The sequence below is a fragment of the Chlorocebus sabaeus genome, chromosome 27 (genome assembly GCF_047675955.1).
Source record: "Chlorocebus sabaeus isolate Y175 chromosome 27, mChlSab1.0.hap1, whole genome shotgun sequence".
Lineage (NCBI taxonomy): Eukaryota > Metazoa > Chordata > Mammalia > Primates > Cercopithecidae > Chlorocebus > Chlorocebus sabaeus.
Window position 1 is genome coordinate 47,109,415 of NC_132930.1, and position 19,671 is coordinate 47,129,085.

General features: G+C 46.3%; 1 protein-coding gene across 4 annotated transcripts in view; it reads right to left on the minus strand.

The window, feature by feature from the left end:
- FAM193A (family with sequence similarity 193 member A) overlaps positions 1–19,671 on the minus strand; it is a 198,646-nt gene that overhangs the window by 85,850 nt on the left and 93,125 nt on the right. For all 4 annotated transcript variants that reach the window (XM_073012569.1, XM_073012566.1, XM_073012567.1 and 1 more), the window contains exons 5-7: positions 18,458–18,692; positions 9,613–9,737; positions 2,083–2,230 (exon numbers count right to left, since the gene is read on the minus strand). In XM_073012569.1, the coding sequence (XP_072868670.1) occupies positions 2,083–2,230; positions 9,613–9,737; positions 18,458–18,692 (508 nt within the window). The remainder of the gene's footprint in view (positions 1–2,082; positions 2,231–9,612; positions 9,738–18,457; positions 18,693–19,671) is intronic.

A 19,671-nucleotide genomic window follows, 5' to 3' on the forward strand; every position in this document is an offset into this window, starting at 1 on the left:
AGAACATCCCAGGGAGTGGTGACCTGGACACACTACTGGCCCTCCTGCACGGCCACAGACCCGAAAAGCCTGTGCTGAAGATGCCCACTTCCTGGAGCAGGTTAATGCCCACTATCCTAGCTTCCCCCAACTCCTGTTCCCTCTACCAGAACAGCAAACTTGTGAAAATCGGCTGGTACACCCACAGATGGCAGACGGGAATGCAGCTTTCAGCGCCCTCTCTGCTGTGCTGTCCCCACATGGCACAGCTGCAGCCCCTGGGATGCTCCAGGCCTCACGAGATGAAGGCTGCTGAGGTACTGCTGCAGTGGGAGACTCTGACCTCCCCACCTGGCATCCAGACCCTGCTCTCACAGTAGTCAGGCTAAGAAGTCGCCACAGCTGGAAAGTCTCTGGTTGCAAAAACAGACAAAAACATGAATTAGGAATACACCCACTTTGAAGAAAACACAAAACAGCAACTGCTCTCTCAGGCCTCACCATGAGGCACAGGACACAGAGGGAGTCTCCCAGGACCAAACTGACCTCCAAGGCCCCTTCTCACCCTGATGTGCTGTGCGTAAAGCGGCCAAGGAAGAAGTGCAGACAGAGTCATGGGAGAATCTCAGGGCCACCTGCCCTAAGACAAGCTCAACAGCACAGAATTCCGCATGTGACAAAGTTGGAACTTATTCCACTGAAGCTGATGAAGGTTCAAAAAAAGCCAGCAGGCCAGGCGCCGTGGCTCACAAATGTAATCCCAGTACTTTGGGAGGCTGAGAACGCAGAAGAATGGAGTAGGAGAAAACCCGCGAAAATCCAAACAACAGACCATTTGTAGCTCTAGTCCCTGTGGCTGCAGTAGAGAACAGCAACAGAAAACACGGCCTGTAACTGTGAAATCAGTGACACACTTCTCGGGAGCAGTGAGCACATGCTAGTCCCTTCCTTCTTCCCATCCCTCACAGCACTGACAAGGAACACTGACAAGGAGCCACAGCTGGCATCCACGTGGCACTCACCATGCCAAGGCAGACATGGAAACAGCGCACGTCTTAGGCTAGAGCCCAGGTTCCATTTTCCTACAGAGAGTCTCCAAAGTGCAACAGACAAATAACTCAGTCACTCCTCCTTTACCGCTGCTCACACTACTGTCATCTTTAAACCAGGGCCGCTCTCAATTCCTTCCTGGCCCAACCCCGCTTTAGGAGAGCAGGCAGGCCAGGGGTGAGAAAGAGGGGGCGCCATCTCAAAGCCCTGCTCTGTCTGAGAGGCTTGGGCTACCTGAGCACCTTCCCTTCAGATCCACCTCCAGCAGATGCCCTCCCTCTTCTGTCTTTCACCTCATGAGCCACCTGCCACCTGTGCATGTGTCTGCACTCCTTTCTAGACTAGGAAAGATGGACAATGAGCTCTCAACAGCAGAGTGTTCAGTAAATGGCTCCTGGACTTAAAAAATCACCCACCTGGACCGGGCTTGGTGGCTCACACCTGTAATCCCAACACTTTGGCAGGCTGAGGCAGGCAGACCACCTGAGGTTGGGAGTTCGAGATCAGCCTGATCAACATGGAGAAACCCTGTCTCTACTAAAAATACAAAATTAGCTGGGCGTGGTGGCGCATGTAATCCCAGCTACTCGGGAGACTGAGGCAGGAGAATCACTTGAACCCGGGAGGCAGAGGTTGGGGTGAGCCCAGATCTCACCATTGCACTCCAGCCTGGGCAACAAGAGCGAAACTCCATCTCAAAAAAAAAAAAAAAACACACACACACACACAAAACAAAACCTTCTACCTGGGGTGCAGAGCCTGGGTGACAGCCTGTGTGAGTGATAGCGGGTATACCCAGGCCAAGGCGAACCTGACCAACTGCTGCCACCACACCTCAGGCACAGGAGGCCCAAGCCATCTGTGATGCCAACAGGTTTCCCATCCCTTCTGGAAAACCAGCAGCTGGCACACAGGGGCTACCCACATGCGCCTCTGGGCCTTAGTCGGGAATTCCTGGCTTGCAGCTCAGGACAAAGCTAGTGTCTTGGTGCTGCCTTCAACGTGGCTGTGCGAGGGTGTGCACGGGGTGTGGTGGTCCCGGGTGGCACTCACCTGCTCGTCGACATAGGCATCGATCCTCTTCTGGCACTCCAGCCACTCCTCAGCGACTCTGCGCAGCTCCTCCTCGGAGCGCTGGTACCTCTGCAGCAAGGTACTGTATGTGTCCTCACTGCAGGTGTCGTGTGTGGTGGTTCCTAGCCTAGGAGAGAGAAGGCCTTGTAACAAAGGAAAGAACTCAAAGGCTCTGAAGCAGAGATCAGAAATGCGCTTCCTGCTGCTACTATCCTGTTTTGTCAACTCGCCTCCCAACATGGAAAACGGGGTGCCACTCTGCACCACAGCAGGGAGCTGTGAGGGATCAACAGATCCCCATGCAAGGCCAGTGGGACAGACTTGTAAAAAGAAGATGTTCGGCTGGGCACGGTGGCTCACGTCTGTAATCCCAGCACTTTGGGAGGCTGAGGTGGGTGGATCACCTGAGGTCAGGAGTTCGAGACCAGCCTGCCCAATATGGCAAAACCCCATCTCTACTAAAAGTACAAAAAAAAATTAGCTGGGTATGGTGGCAGGCACCCATAGTCCCAGCTACTTGGGAGGCTGAGACAGGAGAACTGCTTGAACCCAGGAGGTGGAGGTTGCAGTGAGCCGAGATCACGCCACTGCACTCCAGCCTGGGCGACAGAGCAAGACTCGTCTCAAAAAAAAAAAAAAAAAAAAAAAAAAAAAGAGAAGCTCAAAGAAACAACAGCTTCTGAGAAAACAAATGAGCACTGAACAACATGTCTCTAAAGATTATGGCTTAACAATTCAGTTTACCAAATATGGAATTGCAAAATAAAAAAATTAGATAAAAATAAAAATTAAAAATGATTAAAAAAAACAAATATGGGGATGCAAAGTTATTTTACTCTTGAAAATACAACTGGCTCAGAGAAAACAAAACATTTAATGAGACATAAAATTTAGATGTGGTGGCCGGGCGCGGTGGCTCAAGCCTGTAATCCCAGCACTTTGGGAGGCCGAGACGGGCGGATCACAAGGTCAGGAGATCGAGACCATCCTGGCTAGCATGGTGAAACCCCGTCTCTACTAAAAAAATACAAAAAACTAGCCAGGTGCCGTGGCGGGCGCCTGTAGTCCCAGCTACTCGGGAGGCTGAGGCAGGAGAATGGCGTGAACCCGGGAGGCGGAGCTTGCAGTGAGCTGAGATCCGGCCACAGCACTCCAACCTGGGCGACAGAGCGAGAGACTCCGTCTCAAAAAAAAAAAAAAAAAAAAAATTTAGATGTGGTTTTCAAATAAAGCAAAACAAAATTTGATTTACTTGAAGAAATACAGTTACAGTTTTCTGTCTACTATATTATATTGTATTAAGAAAGATGGCAGTTGGGCACAGTGGCTCACGCCTGTAATCCCAGCACTTTGGGAGGCCAAGGGGAGCAGATCACCTGAGGTCGGGAGTTCAAGACCAGCCTGGCCAACATGGAGAAACCCCGTCTCTACTAAAAATACAACAATTAGCCAGGTGTGGTAGCGCATGCCTGTAATCCCGGCTACTCAGGAGGCTGGGACAGGAGAATCGCTTGAACCTGGGAGGTGGAGGCTGTGGTGAACCGAGATTGCGCCACTGCACTCCAGCCTAGCAGACAGGGTGAGACTCTGCCTCAAAAAAAAAAAAAAAAAAAATACAAAAAAAAAAAGAAAGATAGCAAGATGGAAAATGAGAAAATAAACAGAAAACAAAAGACAAACATGCAGGTGGACAGTGAGAAAAAACACCTCGATTTCCGAAGAGACCGTGAGCAAGATGGCGCTTGGGAGACAGAAGGCTGGGGGTTGGGGTTAGGAGGAGGACACGGAGAGGTGTGGAGACACATGTAGATTATTACCAGAAAAACCTCATGTTCCTAATACCTAAATCTATCAGTGTGAGCCAAAATAAGTGAAATAAAGACATCTTGACAAGGACAGCTTACAATCAAATACAACGTTTATAATATATCAAGAGCTTAAAGACTCTGTGCAGGGTTAGGGATCAGCACTGTTTATATAAAACACTAGAAGCCACCAAATGAATAACGGCACATCTAGAAGAATTAGTACTTGATAACTAGATACTTATTACCAATTTTTTTTTTTTTTTTTTTTTTTTTTTTGTTGAGATGGAGTCTCGCTCTGTCGCCCAGGCTGGAGTGCAGTGGCTGGATCTCAGCTCACTGCAAGCTCCGCCTCCCGGGTTTACGCCATTCTCCTGCCTCAGCCTCCCGAGTAGCTGGGACTACAGGCGCCCGCCACCACGCCCGGCTAGTTTTTTGTATTTTTTTTAGTAGAGACGGGGTTTCGCCGTGTTAGCCAGGATGGTCTCGATCTCCTGACCTCATGATCCGCCCGTCTCGGCCTCCCAAAGTGCTGGGATTACAGGCTTGAGCCACCGCGCCCGGCCACCAATTTTATAATTATGTCTACCCATTCACACACACATTCATGTATATATACACATACGTATTTTGAAATGGAAATATGCCCATGGTAACTAAAGATATGACTACAGCATGTTTAAAAATATATGTAGTGGACATAGGGAAAAAATGTATAATACTAAATTATTTATAAAACCTAACTTTATGATTTTCTATATTTTCAGAATTTTATTTGTAATGACAATCTAACGATTTTATAATAAACAATAAAGATAGCTATGTGGAAATTAGGATCTTTTCATGGGTGAAATGGGCAGGAATGACTCCCTCTTCTCCTCTGACCTATCTCCACCCTCAGGTGAATCGCACCTGGGAACCTCGCAGCTACTGAAGCCATCTGTGCGCTCACCTATTGCAGTCTCTCCAGGGGAGGCAGCAGAGGTTAGGTGTAACTGGACAGTCATTTAGGGAAGCACAAAGGAAAGAAACAACACTGATGCACATAGACTGAGGCTACTTCAAAACATCAAAGCTATTCTCCTAAGGCTGTTTCTGCCCCTCAGGAGACAAAACTCCTTAAGACACGGACTCCAGCGGCGCCGGGCTTCTGCCACACTGCAGCCCGTGAAGTAGTTTTTCTCCCACTTCTCCTCTGCCAGCCTAGCTCTTCTGTGACTGGTTTCCATTCTTCATACAGAACTTAGTTTCTACCCAATTCCATCCTGCCCCTACTTGCTCCATCTGGAATGCTGGGATGTGGCATTATACCCTGTCATGTGTTCCTTGTTCCGCTCCTCCTGCAAGTAAGAATTTACCTCTTCCAATTTATAGAATTCAGGTTATTTGGAGCCAAGGGAGACCAAAGTGGGTGGGGGAGGCGGTTTGTGGATATGTTTGGTGGTGTAATTGGAAAGCAATCTGCAGGCACAGGGCTTCCCCACAAGCAAAGCTGTGCTAGGATCAAAAGAGTCACAGGGACTAACCACAGGGTTGAGTTAAATCAATGGCTCAGCAAACAGGTTTCTATCTAAATATTGAGCCTGCAAATACAAGACAGCAGCATGGAAACAGGCTTACTGTAACATTACCAATAATGTGTATGTGAAACATTATTATTGTTAAAGAGAATAAAATAACATTAGTTTGGGTAAATTTTATAAGCCTAATTTAATATATATTTAAAGTGAAGCCCACATTGGGCTACTGACACCCACAACAAAGAGAAGCAGGCCTGAGGGATGCACCCCCTGATAGAAACAACCCCCATCTACGCCTCGGCCTGCCAGGGGATCTGAGCAGAGCCGTCCAGAGCCTTCAGATCCTACCAGTTCTCAGGCAGGACAGAGGATGGAGGTGGCCAGAGCCAGGATGGGCAGGATGGATCCTGCCCACACAGGATCAGACCAAGGCACTCTCAGGACAGATGGCCCAGTTCTTTCATAGATACATTTTAAGACAAAAAGGAGTGGGGAGTCAGGGGAAGGAGCCTGCCAATTACAGACTTTCAAAGGCTATGGGGAAAAAAAGAAGGGGGCAATGCAGAGTTACTGTTTAATGGGTAGAGTTTCTGTTTTGGTTGAGGAAAAAATTTCACAGTACATAGTGGTAATGGTTATAAACACTACAAATATAATTAATGTCAATGAAATATACACTTAAAATTGTTAAAATGGTAAGCTTTATATTATATATACTTTACCATAATTTTTAAAAAATGTAATATATCAAAAGCCATTGAATTGTACATTTTAGGTGGATGAATTGTACAATATGTATTTCATGATACAGAAGCTTTAGGGGGTGTATGTAATCAGTAGCAAAATTTTTATGAATTGTTAAATGTATATCTGTACACTAGCAATGCAAATCTGAATTATCTTGAATTAGTCTCAGGCTGACAAGGGAGTCAGGTGCAGAGCACAAAGGCATGGCGTGTCCTGGCATCATCAGTGCTGCTCAGAGAACACGCTGGTTGGTCTCACTCTGTCCCTGTCTGTGTTTATCCTTCTCCCTCAACTGTCTCTGGGTCTCGAAAGTGAGAAGTGAGACTGCAGCTTGAGCCCCAGCATCCACACTGGAGACATGGCTCACGGTTGGAGTATGACCATTAATACTCAATGACTAAACAGAAAATCCAGAACTAGGGCACAGAAAAAGATGGGAGTTTTATGATGCACTTCAGGTTTCAGTCACCCACCCACAGTTTGACAGGCTGATGAAACTCACTGGCTTACCAGTAAAATTTTTTTTTTAAGGTAGATACCTGGAATCTTGTTTTTAGAGCCCCTCTCCCAAGATGCATGTCTTCTCATGAAAAGTGCTTTTGATAAATCTGAATGTCATAACCAAGAACAAGGTCTACTCCACATTCCAGATTCACCACTGTGAATCCTCTTCCGATACCTTTTATTCTGCAAGGGTCACATTAAGGACTTTCCAATCTTGATACACAGTGGCCACAGAAGGGAAGGAATGGCTAAGAAGCAGGTTGGGGCACAGGGAACACTGGAAGGGTCTGCGGCCCACCTGCCAGCTGGCCACACCCCCCATAACACCTTGTTCTGTTCTTGGTTTTTTTTTTTTTTTTTTTTTCTGTTTTGTTGAGATGGAGTCTCGCTCTGTCTGTCCCCCATGCTGGATGGAGTGCAGTGGCATGATCTCGGCTCACTGCAACCTCCGCTCTCGGGTTCATGCCATTCTCCTGCCTCAGCCTCACGAGTAGCTGGGACTACAGGTGGGTGCCACCACGCCTGGCTAATTTTTGTATTTTTAGTAGAAACGGGGTTTCACCGTGTTAGCCAGGATGGTCTCAATCTCCTGACCTCGTGATCTGCCCCCGTCAGCCTCCCAAAGTGCTGGAATTACAGGCATGAGCCACTGCGCCTGGCCCTTTTTTTTCGCTTTTTAACAGATGGGGTCTTGCTGTTACCCAGTCTGGTCTCCAGCTCCTAGGCTTAAGCAATCCTCCTGCCTCAGCCTCCCAAGTAGCCGGGACTAGAGGCATGAGCCACCACGCGCAGCTTCTGATCTTTTTGTCCTCAATTCTCTTTTACTTAACTGCTTTCTCTAGAAGTAAGGTTATGAAGTGGAAATGGTCAGGACCCCTCGAAGAAAATTTGTGAATACAGGAAACAAACACTGGGTCAATAATCGGATTTTGGTTTTGTTGTTGTTTTGTTTTTTGTTTTTTTTTTTTTTGAGATGGAATCTTGCTCTGTGGCTCAGGCTGGAGTGCAGTAGCACAATCTCTGCTCACTGCAAGCTCCGCCTCCTGGGTTCACGCCATTCTTCTGCCTCAGCCTCCCAAGTAGCTGGGACTACAGGCGCATGCCACTATACCCGGCTAATTTTTTGTATTTTTAGTAGAGATGGGGTTTGACCATGTCAGCCAGGATGGTCTTGATCTCCTGACCTCGTGATCCGCTCGGCTCGGCCAGGATCACAGGGATTACAAAGTGCAGGGATTACAGGTGTGAAGCACTGTGCCCAGCCTAATACACGGATTTTAAGAGAAAAAAGGCAGATTGGGTGTAGTGGCTCATACCTGTAATCCTAGCACTTTGGGAGGCTGAGGCAGGTGGATTGCTTGAGGTCAGGAGTTCAAGACCAGACCGGCCAACATGGTGAAACCCCGTCTCTATTAAAAATACAAAAATTAGCCAGGCGTGGTGGTGCAAGCTTGTAATCCCAATCCTGGCTACTTGGGAGGCTGAGGCAGGAGAATCGCTTGAACCTGGGAGGTGGAGGTTGCAGTGAGCTGAGATCGTGCCACTGCACTCCAGCCTTGGTGACACGGCAAGACACCGTCTCAAAAATAAAATAAATAAAATAAAATAGCAATAACTGGTGTAGTCAACAGAACAATTTATTCCCTTGCTTTGTGAAGCTAACAATTTTTTTTTCCCCCGGAGACAGCATCTTACTCTATCGCCCAGGCTAGAGTGCAGTGGTGCACTCTCACCTCACTGCAACCTCTGCCTCTGGGGTTCAAGCAATTCTTCTGCCTCAGCCTTCTGCACAGCCAGGATCACAGGTGTGTGCCACCACACCCGGCTAATTTTTATATTTTTAGTAGAAACGGGGTATTACCATGTTGGCCAGGCTGGTCTCAAAACTCCTGACCTCAGGTGATCCGCCCACGTAAGGCCTCCCAAAGTGTTGGAATTACAGGCATGAGCCACCACACTTGGCCCCTAAGTATGTATTAATGTGGTCAAATGTAGATGGCTGCTGTCACGATGGGTCTGTATTATGGGAATGTGCTCACGTGATAAATAGAACAAAACACCAAAGAACAAAATCACCAAACTGCAGACCTGTGGTAGCTCATGCATGACTCAGTGCAGGGAACAGTGTTCTGCTGTTCAATTTTTGTAATTTTTGCTGCTAATTTTTGTATTTTTAATAGAGACGGGGTTTCACCATGTTGGCCAGGCTGGTCTTGACCTCAGCGTTCTGCTGAGTGACATCACATCCGGAGGAACACGCCTCCTAACTGAACATGGTACCACAGGGCAAACACATGACCCCGAGCATATACCCCATGAGTGACTGCTGCACCTGCACCCCTTTCTCAGTGAAAGCATAGGACCCAGCCAGCCTCCCTAGCGTGAAGAAGCCATATGGAAGCGCTACACCAGGAGACAAAACAACAGAGCCCCGGGGAGCAAGGGAATGTGCAGGAGACACCAAGCTGTATCCAGGGGGCCTTAGGTACCCTCAGACTTGGGCCTCTTCCCTCCTCCATTTCCCCTGCATGCCTGGGCGACAGAGCAAGATTCCATCTCAAAAAAAAAAAAAAACAAAAAACAAAACAACAACAAAACCAAAATCCGATTATTGACCCAGTCTTTGTTTCCTGTATTCACAAATGAACCACATCACAGGTGCCCGGCCAACAATGGGTCTTGTCAAGGAAAAGTGCTATATTTACTGTAGCTTTTCTGTATGAGGAATTTATGGTGTTAAATCTTAGTAGCATTTAAAAGTTTAATTGTATTACTTCTCGGGTTTTGAGTTTTTGGCCCAAACTATCTTTTTCTCTAAGCCCTGTTATTTTTCCTGCAAGAACTTTCATACTTGGTGGTACTCAGGTACACCAGTCAGGAGAAAAGACTGTGCTGTCACACCACAAAGACGTATATGGGTTAAGGCCAAATACCTGATTTGTGACACCAGTGCGGGCAAGTTGCTCTGAAGAAGTGGCTCCGAAAAGACCAGATTTTCAAACAGGTGTTTATTATGCAGTTCCCACGTCACTTGGAACTTTTTCAAGTGTTCATTTTCCTAGTTAAGAAAAAGATAAACAGAATATGTAGTGAATTGCTAAAGACTTGAAAATTCCCAGAGGGATTCCCTCCCCGCTCTCCCTCTCCCCACACCACACACACATCCCTCTTTACAGGCCCAGAGCGTTCAGCTTATGGTAAGTGCTGCTCCCTGTATGTCCCAAGGCACACAGTGGATCAGAACTCCGACTACAAGGACATGTAGTCAGTCTAGATGGCAAGTTTAAAAGGGCCGCAAAGACAGGGGTAACAGGTGTACACAGAGACAAAGCAGTAACCGCACGTTTGAGAGTCATTTCTCACAATTATACTTTTAAATTGTAATGATAGCCCTTACAGTTCAGACAGTTTAGATACATCAAGTCCCTCAATGCCAAAGGATAATAATTTTCTTACCTATTTGGAGAAACCTCCCATTCTAATTAATACACACAATTTCTCCACTTGCAAGACCCTATTAGAGGTAAGGTTTTTTTGTCTTCCTAATAAACATAGGCAAACTTGTCAATTACTTTAGCCAATACCATGAAAACCTAGAAGTGTTCCAGTCATCATAGAGAGTCATGTCAACAGAAATGTACAGCAAGCCCCCAACACAAGACCACTGAGGTTGATGCCATTATTACCTTTCCTAAATGTAATGGTCACATTTAATAAGTCTTGCTACAACCATGCGTGTGTGAATCCATGCTTCCCTCTGTCAACTACACGGACACTATTTGTGTTCAGATCACGTTACATCTTTGGGTGAATGTTCCTGACTTCAACAACCGCCAGCTCTGGAAGCTGCACTTCATCATGCTTGGCTACTCCACGTCTCCTGAGTCGGGTCACTCACAGGGACTGGGTTTAGAGGTCTGCTCCTGTTTACAATATAGCCAAGCTGAGTTGATGGAGACCTTAGCAAATGAACGACACAAAGATTTCATTGTTATGTCACCTGATAACCCTAGTTGGTATGGGGGCTGAGAGAACAAATTATAATGATTAACTTCTGTTCTTCAAAGTAAACACCTATAAACACATTTGGAGACAGCACACCAGTGATACTGCTAGACCACTGTGTGCTAGCCTTGCTGGTTATAGCTCTGTTTTCAGACCTGGAAACACAAGGATTGAGAGATTCAGCAATGAATCTATGCCATCTGCAGAAAAAACCTCAAACCTTCCATTTTGTTAACATTTCCAACACTTTTCCTCATCGTGTTTTCACCAGTGCCTCCCAGATTGAAACATCATCACTCCTGTTTCACACCAAGCATATCTCAGAGCAAGCACATTCGGTACAGGAAAAATGCATGTGGCAGGAGACTGGGGCCAGGTAACTGATAACCAGCCCCAGGCTGGAACCCACAAATGTGCTCGTAATAATGAAGCAGGTGAAGTGCCAAGCCCACGCTGCCCAGGCCCTGTGCCAGGTACGAGGACACAAAGACTACCTCCTGCTAAAGTAGTCTGCTGCTCTCCAGGGGTTCCCGGAGAACAGAACAGTAGGCAGTGACCTGACTTACGATTCAGCTACAGGACAAAGAGTACATGGGAGTGAATGCAGCACCCGGATCAGACCAGGCTGGTAACCAGCTGATGGAGGGGCCTCCTGGAAGGGCTGAGGCTTTGCCTGGCCTCCACTGGACACCGAAACCTCTAGGATAGCCATTTCCACCTGCCTGCCTATGAGTGGAATCACAAATCTGGCTTTCTGGGCCAGCTGCTAGTGGTCACTGGGTGAAGGCTGATTTATAAAGACGTTCAGCATTTTTAATAAAATCTAAAATTACACCTCTAGGTGAGGCATGCAAGACAAACAGATATCAGACTCACTTCACAACCTGAAATCAACTTGGAGTTTACTTAAGTAACACATGCTAACACCTGAGTGTCTAGCATGGCCAGGCACTGTTCTCAGCGCTGAATTCAGTGCCTCCAGTAAGCTCCCTGTGAATTTGGTACTGCCCTGCCATGCCCCATCGACAGGTGTAGAACCAGCATAGAGGGGTTCAAATAACTGGACCAGGCATGCAGGCATGGGCTCTGCGGGATATGTTGTCACAGCTCCTACGAGAGGTAAGGCCTATGGAAGAACTCCTGAGCTACAGGTAGAAAGGCTTGTCAGTGACCTAAGGGCAGCTTTGCAGACTGTTCTCGATTCCCACTACAAAAAAAAGGCTTGGGGGTTTGGAAGAAGGAAGACAAGATGTTTAGAATGCAGTTCCTACAATAGACAGAAATAACGGGATATTTGAGGTATTTCTTATTTGTGGATGAAAATTTAGACTTCACTATTACAGCCTGGTGAGGCGTTTGCTAGATGACTAGAATAACTTAAGCCTCATGCCAATTTTATTATTTTTCTAGATTTATTTAAAAAAAAAAAATTGAGTGATTGGTCGATTGATTGAGACAGGGTCTCGCTCTGTCGCACAGGCTGGAGTGCAGTGGTGCAATCTTGGCTCACTGCAACCTCTGCCTCCCGGGCTCAAGCAATCCTCTTACCTCATCCTCCAGAGTAGCTGGGACTACAGGCGTGCACTACCATGCTCAGCTAAGTTTTGTATCTTTTGTAGAGACGGGATCTCACCATGTTGCCCAGGCTGGTCTTGAACTCCTGGACTCAAGCACTCAAGTAATCCGCCCACGGTGGCCTCCCAAAGTGTTGAGATTACAGGTGTGGGCCACCACGCCCAGTCCAATTTTATTTTAATATTTAAAGTACAAAAAATGTGACTCATTATCCAGTTTGATCCCCCAGGCAGTGTAGAATAAACCTCACATGAGGGCATTCTCCAGTGAAGTTGCATTTCTGAGAACATCTTTCTATGTCCAAAAGCATCCACTGAGTTCAGCAAAAACAGCAGAATGGGGGTGCTGTTCACAGAGGAGCTCATTAGCTGGCAGAGTCTGTACAGCAAATTAACATGTTGCTTCAAAGAAAACAAGTGACACAATCTGTGGCTAATCATAAAATCTGAGCTTTCAAGCAAAAAAGAAAACCTCAGAAAATTTGCATTTGCTGCTGTTGGCTTGAAAGGTCCTATACACTTAAAGGCCTTTCTGATGAGATCAGTGGTGATACGAACAAATATCATTTTTTGATATTAATAAAAGTGTCAACATCCAGAAGATATTCAGTGAACCAATATTTGCAAAATGACCTATGAATGACACTAGAAAAACATGTATAAGTAGGGAGTCCATTCATGGAGTGAGCTGGAACCTGTGGACTTGAATGGAACAGAGTAGGGTAAGTTCAGTGATATAGTTTCAGACTCTACATCGCATCTAACCATTAAGAAACTCTCACGCATTGGTGTACTCTCAGAGAAATCTACCAGGATTTGAAGAGGCTATTAAAATATTCTTCCTGGCAGGGCGCGGTGGCTCATGGTTGTAATCCCAGCACTTTGGGAGGCTAAGACAGACGAATCATGAGGTCAGGAGATCAAGACCATCCTGGCTAGTACAGTGAAACCCTGTCTCTACTAAAAATACAAAAAATTAGCCTGATGTGGTGGCACCCACCTGTAGTCCCAGCTCCTCGGGAGGCTGAGGCAGAAGAATCACTTGAATCCAGGAAGCAGAGGTTGCAGTGAGCCGAGATCACAAGAGACAGAGCCAGATTTTTTTTGAGACGGAGCAAGACTCCGTCTCAAAAAAAATAAAATAAAATAAAATAATTCTTCCTTTTTCCAACTACGTATCTGTAAAAAGTTGAATTTTCTTTAGTAACTTCAACCAGACAACCTATGACAACAGACTAAATGCAGAAGATGAAGCTCCCACTGCTTCTACAGAGAGATCTAAGAGGTGTGAGTGACCCACTCTTCTTAAGAAATATGTTGGCCGGGTGCGGTGGCTCATGCCTGTAACTCCCAGCACTTGGGAGTCCAAGGCGGGCAGATCACCTGAGGTCAGGAGTTCGAGACCAGACTGGCCAACATGGTGGAATCCCGTCTCTACTAAAAAAAATACAAAAAAATTAGTCAGGTGTGGTGGTGGGCACCTGTAATCCCAGCTACTTGGGAGGCTGAGGCAGGAGAATCACTTGAACCCGGGAGGCAGAGGTTTCAGTGAGCCAAGATCACACCATTGCATTCCAACCTGGGCAACAATGTTTTATTCTGGAAAACAGTTATTTTTACATGTGTAGTTTATGTTACATTATCTAATGTAAAAGTGTATTGTTTGTTACATTCTCTAATATATGTGAAATATGCAATTTATGTAATCTAATGAGAGCTTACATTTTAAAAATGACAATAAGCATTTAAAAAATTTCTCAGTTTGAATTTCAATAAAGCAAGTACTGATATAAGTCTGCATAAAAAAGCACACTTCGGGGTCCTAAATTTTTAAGTATAAAGGGGCCTGAGTCCAAAACTGTTGAGAATTACTGCCCTGAGACACTGAGTTTATCTTAAGCTAGTACTGCATAGATCACTGGATGGCAGTGTAATAATGTGGCTATAAATGTGTGAAGATTTTTGGGTCCTGACTGGAATAACCCAGCCATAAAGAGATTGGCTGGCATTAGTCAATAAGAAATTACTGTCAGTCTTCATGGATGTGACAATGGAACTGTGGCTACGTAAGATAATGGATGACTATTTTTAGAGACATTTATTGGAATATTCTAAGACAAAAAGGCACATTGTCTGGAACCCATATTAAAATACTGCATCAAAAAGAGGGTGGAAGAGAAAGTGGAAGAAAAAGAAGGCATAATGAAGTCAGAGTGGCAAAATGCTGATTAACTGTGGATCTGGGTAAGGAGTACATAGAGATTCGCTGTAGTCTCCACCCAGAATCCAGAATTCTACATTACAACATCTCACAGACCATTTTCAATGAAGTCCTGTATTTTGTGTTTGAGATCACTTTTTCTTTGATGTTCTGTAGCTGTCACTATCCTATATCCAGAGAAGGCTTTTTCAACTTTTTACTTAGGAAATCTGATAAGCTTCCTTGCTGAACACTAGTATTTTTCAGTAATTCTGAGAATTTCTCAGATATCACCTCCACCCTTATTCTGCTTCTCTTTGGGGACTCTGATTACTGGTGGCTAGACATCTTCACTGCATCCTTCAGGTCTCAATCTCTCTTCCGTGGCCCATCTCTTTGTTTCTTTGAGTTACATTCTATAGAATTCCTGTACTTCCTTCTTGCAACTCACCAGTTCTCTTTTCAGCTGTTTATTCTGTTTCATCTATCCATTAAGCTTTTCCAGAAAATTATGTTTTTGTTTCTAGTTTTAATTTTTTCAAATCTGAATGATCATTCTTTACAGTATTAATCCTTAACTTCCAATTTCAAACTTTTACAAAGTTTCTTTAAGCACAGTTAACATAGTTACTCTATATTCTTTTTTGAACACTTAAATGTCTTTGTTATGTGATTCTGTCTATTGCTTCTGCTGGCTTTCAAATGTGCTGTCATGAACCTTGTGTTTTATGACTTTTTTTTACTGTGAGCTGCTCATTTGCGGGGATTTTATCTATTTGAATTCTCTGAAGTCAGACTGAAGACTTCCAGAGGTGATCTGCATGCTACCTGACTTTACCAGCAATCTTGGACCACTGTAAAGCAACTTCCACGCTTGGGCTGTTTCATACCACACCAACACTTATTCAGACTCCAGCTCATGTGGCAGCTGGCTGATGGCTACCAAGTCTCTGGGAAGTTATACTCCCGGCATCTCCACCCCGAGGCCATGAGAGCTGCAGATCCCTGCTGTCCCTTTCAGTGCCCGGAGTTTCCACTTCAACCTTACTGAGGGTGTTGTCACTTACAGTCCTGGCATTATGTGCAGACCCCATCCTGGGCTAGGTTGTATCTTGTCTCCGGGATCAGAAGAAATCCCTGCAGCAAATGCTGACTTCCAAGCCCATGTATTTCTCAGGATTCCAGCTTTCAACTGGTTTTTCACCACTACGACTTATTCCCTTTCATGCCATCTCAGTTATACACTTTAAAACATTTCATCTTTGTTCTGAGAGAGAGTTTTGCTCTTGTTGCCCAGGCTGAAGTGCAGTGGCACAATCTCGGCTCACTGCAATCTCCACCTCCCAGGTTCAAGTGATTCTCCTGCCTTAGCCTCCCAAGTAGCTGGGATTATAGGCGCGTGCCACCATGCCTGGCTAATTTTTTCTATTTTTAGTGGAGACGGGATTTCATCATGTTGGCCAGTCTCTAGCTCCTGACCTCAGGTGATCCAACCACCTCGGCCTCCCAAAATACTGGGATTACAGCCGTAAGCTACCACACCCGGCTTATTTTTTAATTATCTAGTAAATTCAGTTGTTTCCCTTGAAGGAATGAATAGTTAAGGCTATCTAGTCTGCTGGACCCCTAGAAATCAATGTGGATATTTCTATGTGTAAAGGAAGTGAAAAAAGACACTGATCAAACAGCTTCAGAGTATATGCATTTTTTTCAAGCCACAAGAAATTCTTTTTTTTTCTTTTGTTTTGTTGTGTGTGTGAGACAGTCTCGCTCTGTCACCCCAAATGGAGTGCAGTGGCACGATCCTGGCTCAATGCAACCTCTGCCCCCCTGGTTCAAGCGATTCTCCTGCCTCAGCCTCCCAAGTAGCTGGGACTACAGGTGCCCGCCACTATGCCCGGCTAATTTTTGTATTTTTAGTAGAGATGGGGTTTCATCATATTGGCCAGGCTGGTCTCGAACTCCTGACCTCAGGTGATCCGCCCGCTTCGGACTCCCAAAGTGCTGGGATTACAGGTGTGAGCCACTGCACCCGGCCTCAAGCCACAAGAAATTATTTCTATGTAAACTGCTAGGAATTTGCTCTAATAATCAAATTAATTTTTGTCAGCTTCATAAAACAGTGTCCTACAGTAACTATGTGAGGAGGCACAGACCTCCCCAGCACTTTCTGGAGAGCAGCAGCAGCTCTCTTCACTACCAGAGTCTCTCTGGGCACCAGGTTTAGGTGGGCTGGACAGCATCCTTCTTAACCTGAGCCAATGTTCTTGTAAAAGACAGAGGAGGGGCTCTGGATTTGAACCCCTGAAGGGCGGGCAGACTCTCAGGTGGAGATGGGGAGGCAGTGCTGCGAGAGATGCCAGAGGAAGGAAGAGGTACCAGAAGGAAGCCTGGTGGCACTACCCAGTGGACTCAGACCTTGAAACAGGATAACTGCCCCCCACCCCGCCCCCACCCCTCACCCTACCCATTCACCTCGCTACCTCTTCTCAGGATACCTCCCCATGGCTTGGTGCAGTGAAGCTTGAGGAAGGCTGTGAACCCCCTAAAATGACTTACAATTATATGTATGTAATTTTTTCTTGTCTTTTTGAGATAGGATCTCACTGTCTTGCCCAGGCTGGAGTGCACTGGCTCACCACAGCCTCAACCCTGAGCTCAAATGATCCTCTTGCCTCACAGCCTCTTGAGTAGCACGCATCATCACGCCTGGTTAATTTAATTTTAAATTTTTTTGGTATAGATGGGGTCTCCCCATGTTGCCCAGGCTGGTCTCAAGTTCTTGGGCTCAAGCGATCCTCCCACTTTTGGCTTCCCCAAATCCCAAAATTACAGGTATGAGCCACTATGCCCAGGCTATATGTAAATTTTTCCAAGAGGGTCCATCAACTTGAGAATCAGATAAAGACCAGTGCCAGTGCTTACTATATTTGTTTCAAAATGTAGTTTTACCACTAAGAAAGCACCCAAAACTAGATGCTCAGCCCTCTCGCCATGTGATGCCCTGTACCACCTCTGGACTCTTCAGAGTCCAAGTCCCCACCTGCAAGAAGGCTCTACCTATCTACATGGGTAGATGTGGCCCCTCAAACTTGGACTTCTCAGCCTTCCTAACCATAAGAAATAAATTCCTTTCTTTCTTTAAAGAAAGAAAGCACCTAAAACTAGCACCCAAATACACGTAAGTATTATTTAATAATAAAGTTTAAATGATGATGAAAAACTCCACAGACGAATAGTAACAGTCAAGGAAGCTTTGAGGGCTTATCTCTGGGACGCATGGTCTCCTTCCAAACCGCGGGGGCACTGAGGCTGTTGAGAATTGACCACAGCCTACCCGTAACCATATTTCTATACCATGCTCCTTCCACCCAATATGGTGATTCCTCTTTTGAGGGGGCCTGACTCATCTGTGTGTCTCTCTTGTTACGACTGCCAGATCCCCATTGGCAAGGATGGGGACAGGGCCTGTCTTGAGACTGCAAGCAGATCCTTAACTCAGTGCTGGCTTATTGGGTGAATGCATGCATGCATGAATGAACGCCACTGGGCTGTAAACAAGTTGTTCTCTACAGCCTTCACGCTCTTCATGGGCATTTCACCTAATAACAGCTCTGTCTACAGCAACAAAAGAATGAACAACCTAAGTAGGACACTGGAGATTTCTCTGTCTCCTTATAAAGGCACACACAGGTGCTCCCCTCAAACTGCCCCATGCCTCATTCCCTGGGCCTCAAGGTCCTCCAAACGGTACTTCCATGAGGTGACACCTGGTTATCAATCTACCCAATGCTCTTATCCAGTGGCAAAGTCCAGAGGAAAGACAAACAGGAGAGGAAACAGGTCCTCTCCCACAGAGGAGAGGGGCCTATGACAGCGTGTGGGGCTGCGGCAGCGAGGGCAGCATATAAGCATGAGAAGCTTCCTCCTGAGAACCTTCCACGCTTCTCTTCTCTTCGGTTCATCCAAACAGAAAGAAAAACACGTTTTCTCTCTTACCAGAGTGCCAAGGAAGGTGCTGATGGAGCGTGCGGCCTGGCAGAGGGCGCCGTACTCCTCAAGCAGGAGGGAGATGAACTGGTGCGCTTGTGGCGGACCCTGCAGGCCAGATGGTGCCTTCACCTTGGCCGCAGCCGACAGCTGCCGGAGCAGGCGGACCTTCATCTCTAGCACGTACTCTCGAGCTTGCTGTTCCAGACGCTGGTACAGCTGGTAGGGGTCCCTCTCGCAGAGCCTGCACAGAGAAGAGGGTCACCAGGGCCTGCCCACCAGGGCCCGTGGGTGCTGTGATGTCAGTGGGCATCTTTTCTGAAGCCCTTCAACAGGTGACCACCTCTGGATGATCACACAGTCATCTTCCTCATAACCACCTGTGAGAGGCACGATCACCCCACCTAATGGATGGAGAATCCGGAGCACAGAGTGTCACCAGGGAACTAACAGGAAAAGTGACATTTATTGAGTTTCTTCTGTACAGCACAGTTCATGCACATGCACCAATTCAGTTTGCTGCGTGTAGGTTCAGTGCCTGCTTTACAGATGGGACATTTTGGCCCACACAGGTTGGGTGAGTTGCACGAACTCACACAGCTGGAAGAACACGCTACCACCTCTCAGCAGCTGGCCCCAGATGAACACGCTCAGACACGAGGCTGGGACAACTCCGTTAAAGGCTTATATGTTAACAAGTAAAAAGCACTGATCCCAGTAGAGGTGCCACCTGGCTGCAGATCTGGGGCAGCCTGCTCTTTCCTTCTTTCTATAGGCTCAGTGTACAATCCAAATGGGTTTGTAATAGGCTTATCAAAAGAGGAAACTTTAGACACAATTTATCCTTTTTTAAAAATTATCCCACCAAAAAAGCAATAAAGGTGTGTAAAATAAAATTTGTAGGCTGAGGGCTGGGCGCAGAGGCTCACACCTATAATCCCAGTACTTTGGGAGGCCGAGGCGGGCGGATCACAAGGTCAGGAGATCAAGACCATCCTGGCCAACACGTGAAATCCTGTCTCTACTGAAAACAAACAAACAAACAAACAAACCAAAAAATTAGCTGGGTGTGGTGGCGGGCACCTGTAGTCCCAGTTACTCGGGAGGCTGAGGCAGGAGAATGGTGTGAACCCAGGAGGCAGAGCTTGCAGTGAGCCGAGATAGCGCCACTGTACTCTAGCCTGGGCAACAGAATGAGACTCTGTCTCCAAAAAAAAAAAAAA